Raw genomic sequence first — 16,986 nt, 5'->3', positions numbered from 1 at the left:
TACAAAGTTTGGTTAAATGGAATCCTTAAACCTATACATTGATTGTGGATGAAAAAAAGAATCCCATTGTTTTTGCCTATCCTATATTTTATGTTAATAAACAAGCAAAATTGCACCTGAGCTTGCAGAGTGAGCAGCTTTGCCATTTTGATAATAACTCCTAATTTGAATTGCCACCTTTTATCATGTGTTCTCAGTTCTTTACACTTTATTCAACTCAACTAAAGATGGCATCCACAATAACATACAATTTTTTTTAAAGCCAAACTCATGTGTGTGCTCTGCACAGATATAAATATAGTAGCCTAATTTTACAAAACGTGAAAATATGGAAGAGGTATGTGCAGTCAGTTTGAATGGACATGACACTTCTGGTGGTAATCATGCAACTGCCATATCACCGGGAAGACTGTTATGTATCATGTCAAATGGCTTGGACCTATCAGTTACAACCAGTGTTCTTAACATTTGTCCATGTTAGGCAATACTGGCATTATTTTTTTATTTTATTTTACATTTGAATGAATATGTATATTTTGCTGACTGATGCAGATGTAGTATGGCTTATTGGCTCAAAATACAGCAAAGTGACTTATTTTATAGTTGACACATAACTGCCAATTGTTAGATTACTTTTCATGTATTGTTTTTAATAGTTTAGTGTGTGCTTAACTTACTTGACAAAAAGATTTCTTCAAGCTTGCATAAGTCCAGACAAGTCACAACAGGTTATGAATAATTACGAGTCAATGATACATCATCCCATCATTCTCTGTAATTTATTTTGTGATGTAGTATTCATTTGAAAGGCCAAACTCACAGACAATGTTGGAGATTTTCCTTTGTTTCATGTAAAAGTCTGTATTGCTGTGTCTCAGTCAAAACCCAGGTTAAATCAGGATACATCAGGTTAAATTAGGTCAAGTGGTCTGTGAGGATGAAAGAGTACCTAACAAGCTCAGAGAGAAGATGTGTATAGGTAGCTGATAAGATGGTACTAAAAACGTTAATTAAAAATGATGGATGGCATTACAACACTGCAGGTGCAGAGAATCATGTGACCAAAGATATTCTTTAAAAATGGGTATGACCAAAGATTTTTCCACCAATAGAATAATGTCTCCGGGAAAGATGATGCTAATGGTAGCGAGATCTTGATAGCTGATTGGCTACCTAGTGATAAGAAAAGGTATAAGACCTGAGGTTCTGACCAGTGCAGATCAGATGGCCAGCTGGCATCTCACTTTGTTGCTTGTCAATAAAGTTACTTCTGAGACCTGGAACTTCGACTCTTGAGAGATTTCTTCGAGACTCGATTTGAGGACTTAGAATTTGCTACAACAACAAGAGCCACATACTCTGACTTAAAAAATTTAGACATTTACACCACACTTAAAATATATCTCAGTTTTTGCATTACATACAAAATATCAAAGCAAGTGTTATTTTAAAGAAAGAAAACAAGTAAATTTCCAAGCAAGGTGATTAAAATTCTTGTGCAGCATTTGTTTGAAAAGATTCAATGATATTTAGACTTTTTTAAGTGTGACTTAGGGTTTCTGTACATTCCTTTGAAATAGTTTCAATAAAAGATTGACTAGAAAAGAGCATGCAGCTTACCTGAAATGATCAGAAAGAAAGAGTTAATTATGATTTCAGCCTACTCCACTTGCAAGAATGTGTAAATTGGCAGAATCAAACAGAGCAATATACATATCAAAACAATTTTGGCACTTTCACTACTACAGTATTTAGAAGAATTAAAAACAGAGGACCTGGTATAGTTTGCATATGTAAAATACTGAACAAACATTTAGGACATTTAATCTTCCAAATGTAAAAATAAATGCAAATACCCCTCATCCTAGCCCAATATTACACTATGTACAAAAACTCATCGTTCCCATAAAGATTTTTGATATCAATCATGGCTCGTCCCAGCAAGCACTGTCTCATTTCTAAAGACAGTCGGCTGAGGTCATGTCTGGTCTTTGATGCTGTTGTCTCTAAACTGGCACGTCTGTTAATGTGTTAATAGCTGTGAACAGTCGTCCAGTCTCAAGCTGCTGACTGACAGAAGGTGACATTGAAAGCTGTGTTTTCAGACATGCATACTGTGTTGGCAACACCAGTGACAGTGCCACCTTCCCCAACATATGCTGATCACAAACGATCATAAATACATATTCCATAATAATCTTTCAAAGATTTTCATAATCTATGTTAGAGGTAACCTGCCTCTTTCACAAGTCCAAAATGCCACTGATTATCACACACACTATAACTGCAAGACCTAACATTAAATTAAAGATTTTTGTAACACACAGGTACCATGACACTGGTATGTGAAGAGATAATGCAGTAATAGAGATCAGCATGACATTACTTTGTGTTCACTTATTTGATAAACAGTGTGTTAGTATAATTTATTTTTGAATGCGCTCTTGATATATTGACATACCAATATTATCATCTGATGTGAATATTTTTAATAGTCAAGTCAAATTTATTTATAGCATTTAACAATACAGATTGTTTCAAAGCAGCTTTACAGAGATAACAGGAAAATAATGCAACAGTTTGTTTGCAACAAAATAGCACTTTAACTGTTGGAACCTATTTGTTTCTTATACCAAAAGACATGGCAATGACAATCACAATGACTGAACTCCCCTACACAGAGTTCAATTATATGGGTAAACTTTACGCAAACAAAATTTGCCTCTTCCAGTTACGAAACATGTAGTGGAAACAGGCACAAAGATGAAGAAGAACAATTAGAATGGTATTTAATGGAATAAACTTGGAATCAGGAACATCAGAACAGGAGACTCACACTAACACAACCTTACATTAACGAGAACGGACGAAGACTGAGGGTATGTTTACACGACAACGATATGCTTAAAGGGGTGGTAAAACGCCTTTTTTTGAAGGCTTGATTGTGTTTGTGGGGTTCACTGTAATATGTGTTCATGCTTCGTTTTTAAAAATTCGCATTATTTTTCACATATTTAACCATTATTCTACACTGCTCTGTCCCTCCTTGTAAAAACGGTCTGATGATTCCGGGTTCTATGAAGCCCCGCCCTCAAAAATACACAATGGGCTCAGATTGGTTAGCTGGCCCAGTGTGTTGTGATTCGCTAACCGCCAAGTGCATGTTGTTTCGGAAACGCCCCTTACCCTTGTGCTAAAGTAAACAACGGCGTTAATATTCCCATACCAGTTTGAGCAGAACCTGTTCAAGAACGGCTGTTAAAGGACGTTTCAGAAAGGTATGTTTTTTATTTTTTTAAAATGCAGATCTATTGTGATCGCTATATGACACTGACTGTTACTTTTGTATATTTAAAACGATTGTAGCTAAATATCTGTCGCCAGAACTATTAACCCAATACGAACACTAAACATTGGCTTTACAACAGTAGCCAAATCAAACACAAACCATGTTTAGCATGCCTGTAGATAAACAATACATAAAAGCTATAATCAAAGAATAATTTACAGTGATCACTTATAAACGACAACAACCACGAACATTCCAAGTTCGCTGCGCTGGTGATATTAAACACAAGTTTGTATGTGTTTGTCAGATAAGTATGAATTAGCATTTAACAAACTGGTTTGTGGAGACAAACTGCGTTGTCTTTCGTTTACTTCCTCGCTACAACATACAATTAACGATACGAACTATTACAGGAAAACACATAAACGAAAAAATTACTTACAGGTTGTTGGTCGTAAACAACAGCTTCTGTTTTTAAAGTTGGAACTGCTCCATGTTTCAGGACAAGCCGTTTGCGAATCCTACATTGTAACTCGTGTAGATTGAGGAAGCTTTCCTCCGGAAAATGTGCAACATTTGGATTATAATTATGAGGGACCGAGTTAAAAATAAATTGTAACCGTCCTTAGGAAGACTGAACAAAGTGGACCTGCAATCTGGGTGAAAATAACAGTGTTTAGATGGCATAGCGGCAACGACACTCCAGTACCACAACAACTCTTCTCCAAAGCAACATAAAATGGCCTCGCCCCCTTTATGTATTGTGTTCCCAGAGGAGGGGTTTATGTAAATATTGGGCTTAGTGATGTCAGCAAGCCCACAGGAATGTCGTGTAGTCCCTATCGGCTGTTTATCTATTTCTTAGAAATTGATTTCTTTAAAAGCAAATATCTCCCTTTGCTTTAAACTTTGAACGTTGTAACTTTGCAGATGTTGTTTATGCTCAAACAGCAACATTACACACTAACTAAAGTTAGAAAAGTGAAATCGTGTTTTACCACCCCTTTAAAACGGAGAAGTTTTTCCTTTGAGTTTTATGTGTACAGACAACACCATTGTCAAAACAATCCCCATTCAAAAGGATCCACGAAAACGTCTAAAAACGGCGTCTTCTGCTGCCAGGCCATTTGATTGCAATGAAACACTATAGACTGAACACATAATACGCATGTGCATGACGTCATCGTCTTCAGAGATTCGTGTTTGTTTACACGGAGACTGTTTTCAAAAACTTGAAATCCATTTTCAAAAGTTTGCACTTTCAGGCACCCAAAACACTGCTGTTGTGTAAACGAATGGCCAAAACGCATAAGTTTTACGTTTTTAGTTGCAAATGGTGTTGCGTAAACAGCTCCTGAGGGAGAACACAGGGTCTAAATACAGAGCAAACAAAGGAACTAAATAATTAACAGGACACTAGGGCTGGGTGATATATCGCATGACATTGTTATGCGCATCTCGTCAGTAAAGCCGGTTCCTTGATTAGTAGTAAATCGCCATCACCTGCTTTCAGATGGAGCGGCATTTACTACACAGAGCCGTAGTTCACTGACAAGCTGAGCCATATCACATTAATTATCGCAGGTGATACGTCTGTGACAGAGCTGTCTACACTGCAAAGACATGCATTAGTTGACAGATGGCCATTTTCCATTTTGACACACTGCAGCTACTCCAACCACTTTTGTTTGCCTGTCTATTTGAACTGAAATTATTTTGTTTACAAATATCAGATGTGTGCTGTGATTCCTGTGTATTTTAGTAATTTATGACCATGGCTTCCCGTGTAGTACTTATATCTTATTAAAGTATTTATTAATAGTTTGAATTAGCCATTAGTGATTTTTTTTTTGGTGCTTTTGTCAATTTAATATTTTTTTATAATATATTTCTATTTAGCTTTAATTTATTTTTATTTCAGTTTTATTAATTTTAGTAATTAATTTTATTTTTTAAGTTAAATTTTCTAATTCAATAAAAATATATATATTTTTTAAATAGTTTTAGTTAAAAACAACAACACTGGTGGCTTCAAAGCCACATTCTTATATTTCTGGTTATTTGATGTCTCTGCGACCTGACAAATCTGCAGGTAGAATTATAGCTCGATTGGCCACTGGCCAGAGCATCACTTGACCAATGGCCCCTAGGTAATCTAGGACATTTACCCTATGGTCTCATGGAAATAACAGACACACAGGCATAATCTGCAAGTCCACTTGCAAGTAGCCATAGCGTGTGCAGTCAAATGTTATTCTGCACAGATATCTTGTCACTGAGGTATTGCCACCTTTATATTTGATTTTCCTTCTTTCTCCATCAGTGATGTTGGACAGATTATTGAGGGAAATTTTCAGGATCCATGTTTCTCCTCCGAACTTTCTGGAGGGAGTGGAGCATCCTGTGATGTTGGAGACTGAGCTCCTCCAGGACCATCTGAAGAAAGAGAGCAAAGGGACATGTTAATGCACAGAACACAAAAATGTGTGTGTATGTGTCATTTGATTTACCTGTGAGGGACAGTTCAGCCAGTTTGAGTGGCAGGTCGGAGGGGTTGACACCGGCAGGAGAGCCCAGGATATCTGGCAGTGCATTACGACGACCCGACCGACCCGACGACGCAAAATCCAAAGCCGGCTCCACCTCCGTCATCTCACCACTGCCATTCTAGATTCAAAATTATTTTAAAAAAAAATAGGCAATTTAAGCAAAAACTATAAAAGTTGGTTTCCAAAAGTAGAGGAAAGCCCCTTAACGCCTACTGTCATAAATATGCGACAAACCGTTTGACTCAATCAACCAGCCGAGATAGCGTCTGCATTCCCCCAATGCCGGTTAGTGCATATTCGCTACGGACCTAGGAACCTTCGACAGGCACTTGTTTCTAGTGGGACCGCAAAGTGACGGACTTATTTCCTGTTTACGCACGAGGATTACTCCGGTTGCGAAGTTATGGATATGAGTCGGGGAAGTTTGATCCTGAGGTGTATATAAGGTAAGTTGTGCTAAGATAAAAATACTCACCTGCTTATTGTGTGCTTATACACTCGACGTAATGAGGTGAAATATGTGTGACAAGTATTTTTGAAGTTATTGTAATATTTAGCTTTGTAGCATATTAGCGACAGTAGACCATAAGCCTAATGCTGACCGCTAACCAGTGCTATATAGAAAAACGCTTTTCGTGACGGCTTATCTAGGTAATCCTTTGTATTTTGCTTAGTTATTTTCAATAGTCTGTATACAGACACCATGCTGGGATACACCATGCTGGGATATGAATACAAAAGCTATTTATTTTTATGCAGATCCGAATGAAACCTTCCGTGTTTTACGGCAAGCGCGTAAATGCACAACCTCACGTCAGAGCTCCCCCAGAGGAAAGTGAGGATAGTTGTCTCAGCGATAGTGCAGGCAGCGATGAGGAATATGTTCTTTGAACATTAAACTTAGAATATAAGCATGTCATATTTCATATACTCGTTTCCTAGGTTATATTCACTTTGTTTATGATGTTTATTTGAAGGAACAAACTTTAAAATGTTTGTAAGATGCATACCGTATGTAACTTTGTGTTCCTATAATCTCCAAATGACGTGTTTCATATCTCTGTAATTCTTTAAATCTAACGGAGTTGAATTTCGATAACCAACTGCAGTAATTTGTATCATTTGACACATTTCATATGTCTTGAGCAAATCTTCTCAAATTTGACAACACCATAACTCACTCGAGTGGGTGTTTCCCCAGAGACAAAGAAACTTTTTCCCGCTTCAGATCAGAAGATCCGATTTGCTGTTGTCCCAAAAAGAGGGCGTAAGCAGATGTCCTTTAAAAGTAGAGACCCTCTCCTCTTGCTCTCTCTCTCTTACTCTTCTTCCTCTTCTCCCCCGCGCAACACTTCTCCAAGGAACATCTGAAAAGGCTCCGGCCTTCTCCCTCGGACCAACACATGTTCGAGTCGTAGCTGCCGTTCTTTGCAACTAAGTTATATATATTTGCCTCTTCCTTCACGGGAGATGAATCTTATTTTCCGGTAAACGTTACATTCAGTGAGCCTTTTAAGCTTCCCGCGACACCGGAAGACGCAGCAGAAACAGGACACCGTCCGTGCTTCCTGCCTCTCAGCATCACCCGAACAGAGAACAAACTTGAAAGTATATTGATCCCTATGAAAGCTGATTCCAGGTGTCTCTTGAAATTAGGTTTCTGTCTGTAATAATTACTAGCTTTTCCCTTCTCTCTATATCCTTCTTTCTTTCTTTCATTTCATTTATTCTGATCACGTTATTTCTTATGTTCTTGTTTGGTTAAATGTTTGTTTGTTTTATTGTTTGCATTTTTACGTACGTTTATATTTGTAGCTCATATAATCTCTCTAGTTTTTACATTTATTAAAATCCATTTATACTTTTACTGTCTCTGTGTTTGAAAACCCACTTTTATGAAGTCAATGAAATGAAAAAGATCTAAGCTACAAGCTCGATATTATAGACTACCTTGAGTAGTTTTTTTTTTTTTTTTTCATATTTATTTATACAGGTAAGTTGACTGAGAACGAGTTCTCATTTACAGCAACGACCTGTGTAGGTCAACACAGAAAAAAAAAGAAATACAGCCAAAAGTGCAATATACAGTAAAACAAGCTAAATAAATTAAAAGCAATTAAAAGGAAAGCAAAAACAATCACAGGAAACAAACACAATCAGTAATAAAATTATCCTTAAGCAAACGTCTAAAATGGCGTAAAGGCATTAGATCATCCAGTTTAAAAGTACATTGTAATTCATTCCAAGTGTGAGGGGCATAAAAACTGAAAGCAGATCTACCCAATTCAGAGGAGATCTTTGGGATCTGTAGTAATAGCCATCCCTGAGCTCTGGTCTGATAACCAGACCTTCTAACAGATAAAAGTGAATTAATATAAGATGGTAATTTGTGCAAAAGAGCTTTGTACACAAAAAGTGCAAAATGCATTTCTCTACGAGATTTTAAGGGCAGCCAATTTACTTTCTGATAAAGTGTGCAATGATGGGTACTAAACCTGTCCCCTGTAATAAAACGAATGGTACTATGATATACAGCATCGAGAGGTTTTAGAACAGAAGCAGGGGCATGCATATAGATTGTGTCTCCATAATCAATGACAGGTAAAAAAGTGGATTCAACTAATTTTTTTCTATTATTTAGAGTCAAACAAGATTTATTTCTATAAAAGAAACCTACTCTAACTCTTAGTTTCTTTACCAACTCATCAACATGCGTTTTAAAGGAGAGCCTGTCATCAATCCAAATCCCCAAATATTTATAAACATAAACACGGTCGATAGAGGCACCATCCAATGTGGAAAAACATAAATCATCACCTATTTTCTGTTGTTTATTTGAAAAAAGCATGTACTTGGTTTTACCTTCGTTAACTACCAGTTTCAGTTCAACAAAGACCTTCTGTATAGCTGTAAAGGCAGATTGTAGCTCTAAATGGGCCTGGTCAGCTGTAGGGGCAATAGCATAAATAACTGTATCATCAGCATAGAGGTGGAGTTGGCAATTTTTTATAGCTGAACCAATATTATTGATATAAATAGAAAAAAGAACTGGACCTAAAATCGATCCCTGCGGAACGCCCTTCAAAAGCTCAAGAAAACCAGATTTGACACCATCAGTGAAAACACACTGTGTTCTATTTGTCAGATAATTTTCAAACCATCTACAGGCCACCAAATCTAGTCCAACTGATGACAGTCTATTTAGAAGTAAAGAATGATCCACAGTGTCGAAGGCCTTAGATAGATCTATAAACAGGGCTGCACAATGCTTCTTTTTATCTATACCACTTATAATGTCATCCAGTACCCGAGTAACAGCAGAGGTGGTGCTATGACCAGGTCTGAAACCTGACTGATATGTTTTCAAAATACAATGTTCGTCTGAAAAGGAGCGCAACTGCAAATTTACTATTTTCTCAAATATTTTCACAAGACATGAAAGCCTTGAAATAGGTCTATAATTGTTTAAATCTTTGGGATCACCACATTTAAAAAGTGGACGTACCAAGGCCGTCTTCCAAACCTTAGGAATTATTCCTGTTAACAAGGATAAATTAAAAATGTGGGCAAGTGGCTCAGCAATAATAGTTGCAGCAATCTGCAAAAGACAGGGATTAAGATCATCTGCTCCAGTAGCAGTTTTTATATCAATAGTTAAAAGAGCTTTGAAAACTTCCTCGTAGCTAACCCGTTGAAATGAAAAAGATGGGTTCATAACTTCATCTGACAAAATATTGGAAGAGAGAGCTGTTTCTCTTAACTTGGTTCTAGCTACACAATCAGACCTTTCTGGGAGCACCACATCATTACAAGTTCCACCCTCAAACAAATTACCAGCTGTAACAAAATGTTGATTAAACACATCACATATTTCAATTTTGTCATTTACAGTTTTAGAATGAAATGTAATCGTATTAGGCAGAGAGGAGTGGTAACTTCGTTTTAGATATTTTATGGCTTTCCAAAATTTAGTCGGATCACCTTGACTACTAGAAATTGTATTTAAATAATAACTTGATTTTGCCTTTTTCACAGAGATGGTGCACTTATTTCTGAGTTGTTTAAATATAAGCCAGTCACTACATAGTCCAGTTTGCCTGGCTTTAGACCAAGCTTTATTTCTTAACTGCAATAATTCTGAAAGTTCTGTAGTGAACCATGGGTTTATCCTGTCTTTAGTTCTATATGTCTTCATAGGAGCATATTTGTCTGCCACTGAATTAAAAATACTTTTAAATGTTTCAACAGCCAATTCCACATCTGAAATATTAAAAACACTTGATAAATCAGAATAATAAAGATCACAGAGAAATCCTTCATTATCTAGATTTTTTAAACTCCTTTTTGTAACGAGTCGGGGTTTGGTTTTAATTAATTTAGTATTTCTAACACAGACTATAGGAGAGTGATCACTAAGGTCCATAGCAAAGACACCACTATGAGGGTATTTATGAGGATTATTCATAAGGATTAAATCTATCAGAGTTGATCTTGAAGGGTCTTTTAAATTAACTCGAGTAGGTTCCATGATCAATTGTGACAAGTTCATATCAACACAAGCTGTTCTAAAATAGGCAGAAGAAGGGGATAACCAATTTAAATTAAAATCACCAAGTATCACGATCTCATTTTCTAAAAAAGGGATAAGTAATTCAAAGATAGAAGTGACTGCTTCATGTGTAGCAGATGGAGGGCGATAAACTCCAACAACAGAGACAGACACATTACAAAAGATTTCAACATTAATAACAAGAAGCTCAAATTGTTTAGAAACAGACCTACTAAAAGATTTTGTGGCCTTAAAATCTTTATGTACATACATACAGACACCTCCACCCTTTTTTTCTCTATCACATCTAAAGACATTATAATCATTAATTGCAATAACATCATCACCATCAGAGGATTTAAGCCAGGTTTCAGAACACACTAAAATGTCAGGTTTATAATCATTTACCCACAAGTCTAGCATGTCAAGTTTAGGGATAATGCTTCGGACATTAATGTGCATTAACCCAAGACCTTGTCTTGTTTTAAAATCAGAGGGGCAATATGATGTTTGTAAAGGAGCTAATATAGGCAAATTACAAGTGCTTACATTGCTAGATAAATTAATAAGTATGAGATTATTATGCCTAGCATAACTAGAAAGCCCAAATGTATCTGTAGGTCTATGAGAACAGCGCTTTGAAATTATGGTAGGGATTACTTGCCCAGGATTTGAGGTGTTATCCATTGTAGTACCACATCTGACCATTTGTGTATTGATTAATGAGCAGCTAATATTGTCAATATCCACCTTTGATTTAGATGTCCTAACAATGTCCCTTCAACTGATATTGTTCAGAAGGAAGTCAATATGAGAAGACAGTAGGTGAGCCCCTTTTTCATTTGGATGACACCTATCACGACTAAAAAGTTCATATTTTCCCCAAAAAGAATCGAAATTATCAACAAAGGGAAATCCATTATCTTGACAATAATTTTGTAACCATACATGGAGAGACCACAAACGGCTGAATTTCTCACCTTCTGTACGAAGAGAAGGAATAGGACCGGAAACAACAGGTAGCATCCCTACTTCTTGGATAAGGCCAAGTAGATTTATAAAGTCTTTCTTTAGACTCTGTGAGTTTCTGTCCATGACGTCATTAGAGCCAATATGAATAACAAATCGTTCTATGTTAGGGAGTTGCTTGTTTATTGTAGGAAATACTGCAATTAAATCCTTTACCCTTGCTCCAGGATAACAGAGAATTCTGGCATTGGGGACTTTAACTTTGCGAACCATTGAACTTCCAGCAATAACTGTGCTTGGTGTAAGTTGAGTGCGACGAGGCATACCAGCTGCTGCAATTAACGTGTTGTTGATATTTTCTTTGGGCCGAACTGAGCAATCAACTTCACGAAGCCCAGGAGAAACACAAGACGAAAACAAACCTGGGTCATCTCGCTCTCGCTCTCCACTGCACAATGTGTTTTCCCTGGATATGGCCGAGGTAGGATCCAATGGACCCATGTTCACTTCCTGAGTATCGCACAGCGAAGCAAAGTGGTTATGAACTGGGACAGGATCAACCTCCGATATTGGAGATGGACGAAACAGGGACTTTCCAGGGGGTATTAAAAGAGAATTGCCAGCTTTACGTTTTCTCCTTGTAACGTTCGTCCAGCTGTTGACCAACGGAGTGGAAGAGACAATTTTCTCTGGAGGTGAATCATCATCTTCAACCAGCGTAGAAATAGTAAGCAGTTGTTTCTGATGTCCTCGAAGTTTTGAAATTATAATGTCTCTTTCTTGTATCTTTTCCTGTAGCCCGATTACCAATTCTTGTAGTTCAGCGATGCGTTTGCAGTTCTCACAAATAAATGTTTGCCCAACGGCAATTGGGCTATGTTCAACATGATTAAAGACTTTGCCCATTTGGCAGACGCCACAAGTAATTGCTTTAAAATCATCCAAAGTATTAAAAAAGTCATCCTCGTGGCAATGAGAGCCATCAGACAGGCAGCTTCTGGCTATATCACGATTCATGCTAAGTCGCATGCAAGGGTTTTTAATTCATAAACTCAGAAAGTTTGATGTTCGTGGCTTTCTTATAGATAAAACTTTCTTATAGTTTGGAAATACGGTAATACCCTGGCTGAACTGTGATAAGCTATCTTACATACATTTGCTGGACAAGTGACTGATTTGATAAACGAGACCAGACCAGTCAAGAGGTAAATACCGATAATTGATAAAGTAAATGTATATGCGATTTATGAATTATGACCATGATTATTAATATTTCCAAAATTCCCTATATCCTTGAGCTAATTCGCATAAACCCAGAGTCATTTACGTTACACAACTATATAATTTCAGGCGTTAAGGGTTAATATTCTCTTTTAGAACTTTATGGCCCAGTTTCACAGACAAGGCTTAGATTAAGCCAGGATTAGGTCTTAGTTCAATTAGGACATCGAAGTAGCTTTTTTAAACATGCCTTAGAAAAAAACATTACTGGTGGCAATTACTTGAGTATTACTTGAGACAAAACAATGTTACTGACATATTTTAAGATATGTCAGTGCATGTTGGTGTCAGTGTCACACTCTGTATGGAATAAACGAGAGTAGAATCCAATTGCGAGAAAACAGCAATGTTTATTGAAAACAGGAAAAGCTATGAAGCTGGTCAGTGAAGATCGACAGACAGGAAGAGGCACTGGCAACGCAGGGACGCAATGGGCAGAATAATCCAGGCAGTATCCAGACAGGATGCGGTAGATCCGGGAAGGCGATCCACACGAGGAAGACCAGTGGAACAGGAGTGAACGGTGCTCAGTGCTCTTAGTGAAGCCTCACAACGATCTGACAAAGACAGGATGGAATCACACACATTAAATAGGGTGCTCAATAAGGATCAGCTGGCGCTGATCAGCCGGGATAACGAGACACGCCCACACACTAATACACACAACACTGACAGACAGCGAGGGCGAGACAGTGAACCCATGAACCGTGACAGTCAGTTAACACAGCTCAACATGCATTTTAGTCTTGAAACTAGGCTTTAGCCTTGTCTGTGAAACTGTCCATAAAAAAACAACAACTATATAATCTTTTTGCAACAAAAAAAACAAAGAAAAAAAAGGTGAAAATTGCTATGAGTGAAACTGTCGGAGTCTGCTCTGTCTTTGTTTTCATTGTGTTCCCCCCAGTTGTCCCATGTGTTTCCTTGGTTCATCTCTTTCACCTGGCCCTTGTTAATTAATTCATTAGTTCCCTTGTTTAGTTCTAGTATAAGGCTACGTCAGTCCAAAACTGATTTTTGTGCATATCTGATTGAAATCCGATCAGATTTAGCAGGTGTGAACGGCAAAAAAATAATGGTTCTGATTTAGTTACAGTGAGGAAAATAAGTATTTGAACACCCTGCTATTTTGCAAGTTCTCCCACTTGGAAATCATGGAGGGGTCTGAAATTGTCATCGTAGGTGCATGTCCACTGTGAGAGACATAATCTAAAAAAAAAAAATCCAGAAATCACAATATATGATTTTTTAACTATTTATTTGTATGATACAGCTGCAAATAAGTATTTGAACACCTGTCTATCAGCTAGAATTCTGACCCTCAAAGACCTGTTAGTCTGCCTTTAAAATGTCCACCTCCACTCCATTTATTATCCTAAATTAGATGCACCTGTTTGAGGTCGTTAGCTGCATAAAGACACCTGTCCACCCCATACAATCAGTAAGAATCCAACTACTAACATGGCCAAGACCAAAGAGCTGTCCAAAGACACTAGAGACAAAATTGTACACCTCCACAAGGCTGGAAAGGGCTACGGGGAAATTGCCAAGCAGCTTGGTGAAAAAAAGTCCACTGTTGGAGCAATCATTAGAAAATGGAAGAAGCTAAACATGACTGTCAATCTCCCTCGGACTGGGGCTCCATGCAAGATCTCACCTCGTGGGGTCTCAATGATCCTAAGAAAGGTGATAAATCAGCCCAGAACTACACGGGAGGAGCTGGTCAATGACCTGAAAAGAGCTGGGACCACCGTTTCCAAGGTTACTGTTGGTAATACACTAAGACGTCATGGTTTGAAATCATGCATGGCACGGAAGTTTCCCCTGCTTAAACCAACACATGTCAAGGCCCGTCTTAAGTTTGCCAATGACCATTTGGATGATCCAGAGGAGTCATGGGAGAAAGTCATGTGGTCAGATGAGACCATAATAGAACTTTTTGGTCATAATTCCACTAAACATGTTTGGAGGAAGAAGAATGATGAGTACCATCCCAAGAACACCATCCCTACTGTGAAGCATGTGGGTGGTAGCATCATGCTTTGGGGGTGTTTTTCTGCACATGGGACAGGGCGACTGCACTGTATTAAGGAGAGGATGACCGGGGCCATGTATTGCGAGATTTTGGGGAACAACCTCCTTCCCTCAGTTAGAGCATTGAAGATGGGTCGAGGCTGGTTCTTCTAACATGACAATGACCCGAAGCACACAGCCAGGATAACCAAGGAGTGGCTCTGTAAGAAGCATATCAAAGTTCTGGCGTGGCCTAGCCAGTCTCCAGACCTAAACCCAATAGAGAATCTTTGGAGGGAGCTCAAACTCCGTGTTTCTCAGCGACAGCCCAGAAACCTGACTGATCTAGAGAAGATCTGTGTGGAGGAGTGGGCCAAAATCCCTCCTGCAGTGTGTGCAAACCTGGTGAAAAACTACAGGAAACGTTTGACCTCTGTAATTGCAAACAAAGGCTACTGTACCAAATATTAACATTGATTTTCTCAGGTGTTCAAATACTTATTTGCAGCTGTATCATACAAATAAATAGTTAAAAAATCATACATTGTGATTTCTGAATTATTATTTTTTTAGATTATGTCTCTCACAGTGGACATGCACCTACGATGACCATTTCAGACCCCTCCATGATTTCTAAGTGGGAGAACTTGCAAAATAGCAGGGTGTTCAAATACTTATTTTCCTCACTGTATTGAGGAAATTAATGAGGACATTCCAAGCTGTCATCTAGTCCCATCCCGAAAACGTTTGGGCACTCCAGCAAACCCCAAGCCTGCGTACAAGCCCTCCACGGACCTTACCATCAGGACCTCCAATCCAGAGTCCATTCCCGAGACTGTCTGTTCCCGTGAGTGAAATTCCAGAGTCTGTTCCAGTGAGAGAAATTCCCGAGTCCGTACCAGTGAGAGAAATTCTCGAGTCTGTGAGTGAAGTTTCAGAGCCTGCCCTTCCTGTCTGCCCTGGTGGGCTCGAAGAGGTGGTTCTTACCATTTATGTTGCTGTTATTATGTGTGTTTGAGCAACACTCAAATCCACTCTAGCCCCTGATCAGTTTCCAGTGATGGCTCCAGCCCCTGACCAGAGTCCTGTGATGGCTCCAGCCCATGACTCCGCTCCAGTGTCTGCTCCAGCCCCTGAGCCTGCTCCAGTGTTGGCTCCAGCCCATGAGCCCGCTCCAGAGTCATGCTAATAGCACCACCCTGGAGGATTCCCATCCTGTCAGCGCCACCCTGGTCATTCCCTGCTCCCCGGCTATAGTCTTTTTCCTTTTTGTTTTAGCATGAGGCTGCGCCTTCTGGGAGGGGGAGTACAGTCAGAGTATGTTCTGTCTTTGTTTTCATTGTTCACCTTCTGTTTTCTCGTTTTCAGTTGACCGAGTTTTCCCATGTGTTTCTTTGATTCATCTTTCACCTGGCCCTTGTTAATTAACTCATTAGTTCCCTCATTTAGATCTAGTATAAGTGCTCCCTGTTTTAGTCAGTTCATTGTCCTGTCTCATCAGTGTTAGAGTGTGCTATTCTGTTTCTTCAAGCTATCTCCTGTGTGTTTTCTTGGTGGAATCTATTTCTTGGTGGAATCTAATTAAAGACTATTTCGAGTATCTCCTTTGTCGTGCTCTTTGTTATCAGCCACACACCTCGACCAAAATCAGTGAAACAGAAGAAAATAACAACATGAAGAACTAAAACAAAAACTAAGCAAAAGGAAACCAACAAAATTAAGCAAAACAAGAATTGAAACAAAAAAACAAACTTGCTAACATTTTAAGGTGTGCTCATTACATATGTTACATGTACTTACTGTAGTAATAACAGTAAATTATGCATAATTACATGAAACTTATCACACTCAGGCTTGGACGCAATGACCATAACGGAGGTAAAACTCAAAAAAGGTAGGTTTATTTGCAGATATGGCTGGAACACAATGAATGAACAGGTAAGAGATGACACTTGCGATTGTAAGCAGATGTGATAGACTTGTAAGCTTACACACAAGGGAACAACGCTGAGTTGAGGAATGACTGAAAGATCACTTGGATGAGGTAACAGCAGTATCTAACAAGGTAGTCAGCAACATAAAGGAGGTAAGTAGTCTGTAGCATCAGATGAGGTTAGACCATGACGGAGGGAGTGTGTGTGCTCTATAAATTGTTGTGTGTTCAGTTCTTTGGGTCACTAGAAAAAATATATTGGTAAAATTCATGGTTATAAAAAAGTCTGCTTAAAATATTGGGAACAGTAGGATTTATTTAAGCAAATTATATTTATTTCATAATGATTATTTTGTTGCGTGATGGTCACTTGGGTATGAGCATGCGCAGTTGCGCCGTAAGC

General features: G+C 38.4%; 1 protein-coding gene across 1 annotated transcript in view; it reads right to left on the bottom strand.

Moving 5' to 3' along the window:
- Window positions 1-773: 773 nt before the first annotated feature.
- The window catches only part of LOC311094241 (cAMP-dependent protein kinase inhibitor beta-like), a 40,559-nt gene continuing 24,346 nt past the window's right edge, over window positions 774-16,986 (bottom strand). Inside the window, exons 2-3 of the mRNA XM_084132049.1 lie at window positions 5,800-5,956; window positions 774-5,725 (exon numbers count right to left, since the gene is read on the bottom strand). Coding sequence (XP_083988175.1) covers window positions 5,643-5,725; window positions 5,800-5,941 — 225 coding nt within the window. The 5' untranslated portion in view covers window positions 5,942-5,956 and the 3' untranslated portion in view covers window positions 774-5,642. The remainder of the gene's footprint in view (window positions 5,726-5,799; window positions 5,957-16,986) is intronic.

This window comes from Abramis brama (genome assembly GCF_963993115.1).
Source record: "Abramis brama genome assembly, chromosome: 12".
Taxonomy (NCBI): Eukaryota; Metazoa; Chordata; class Actinopteri; order Cypriniformes; family Leuciscidae; genus Abramis; species Abramis brama.
The sequence above is the reverse complement of the archived record's forward strand: the minus strand, read 5'-3'. Positions and strand labels throughout refer to the sequence as shown.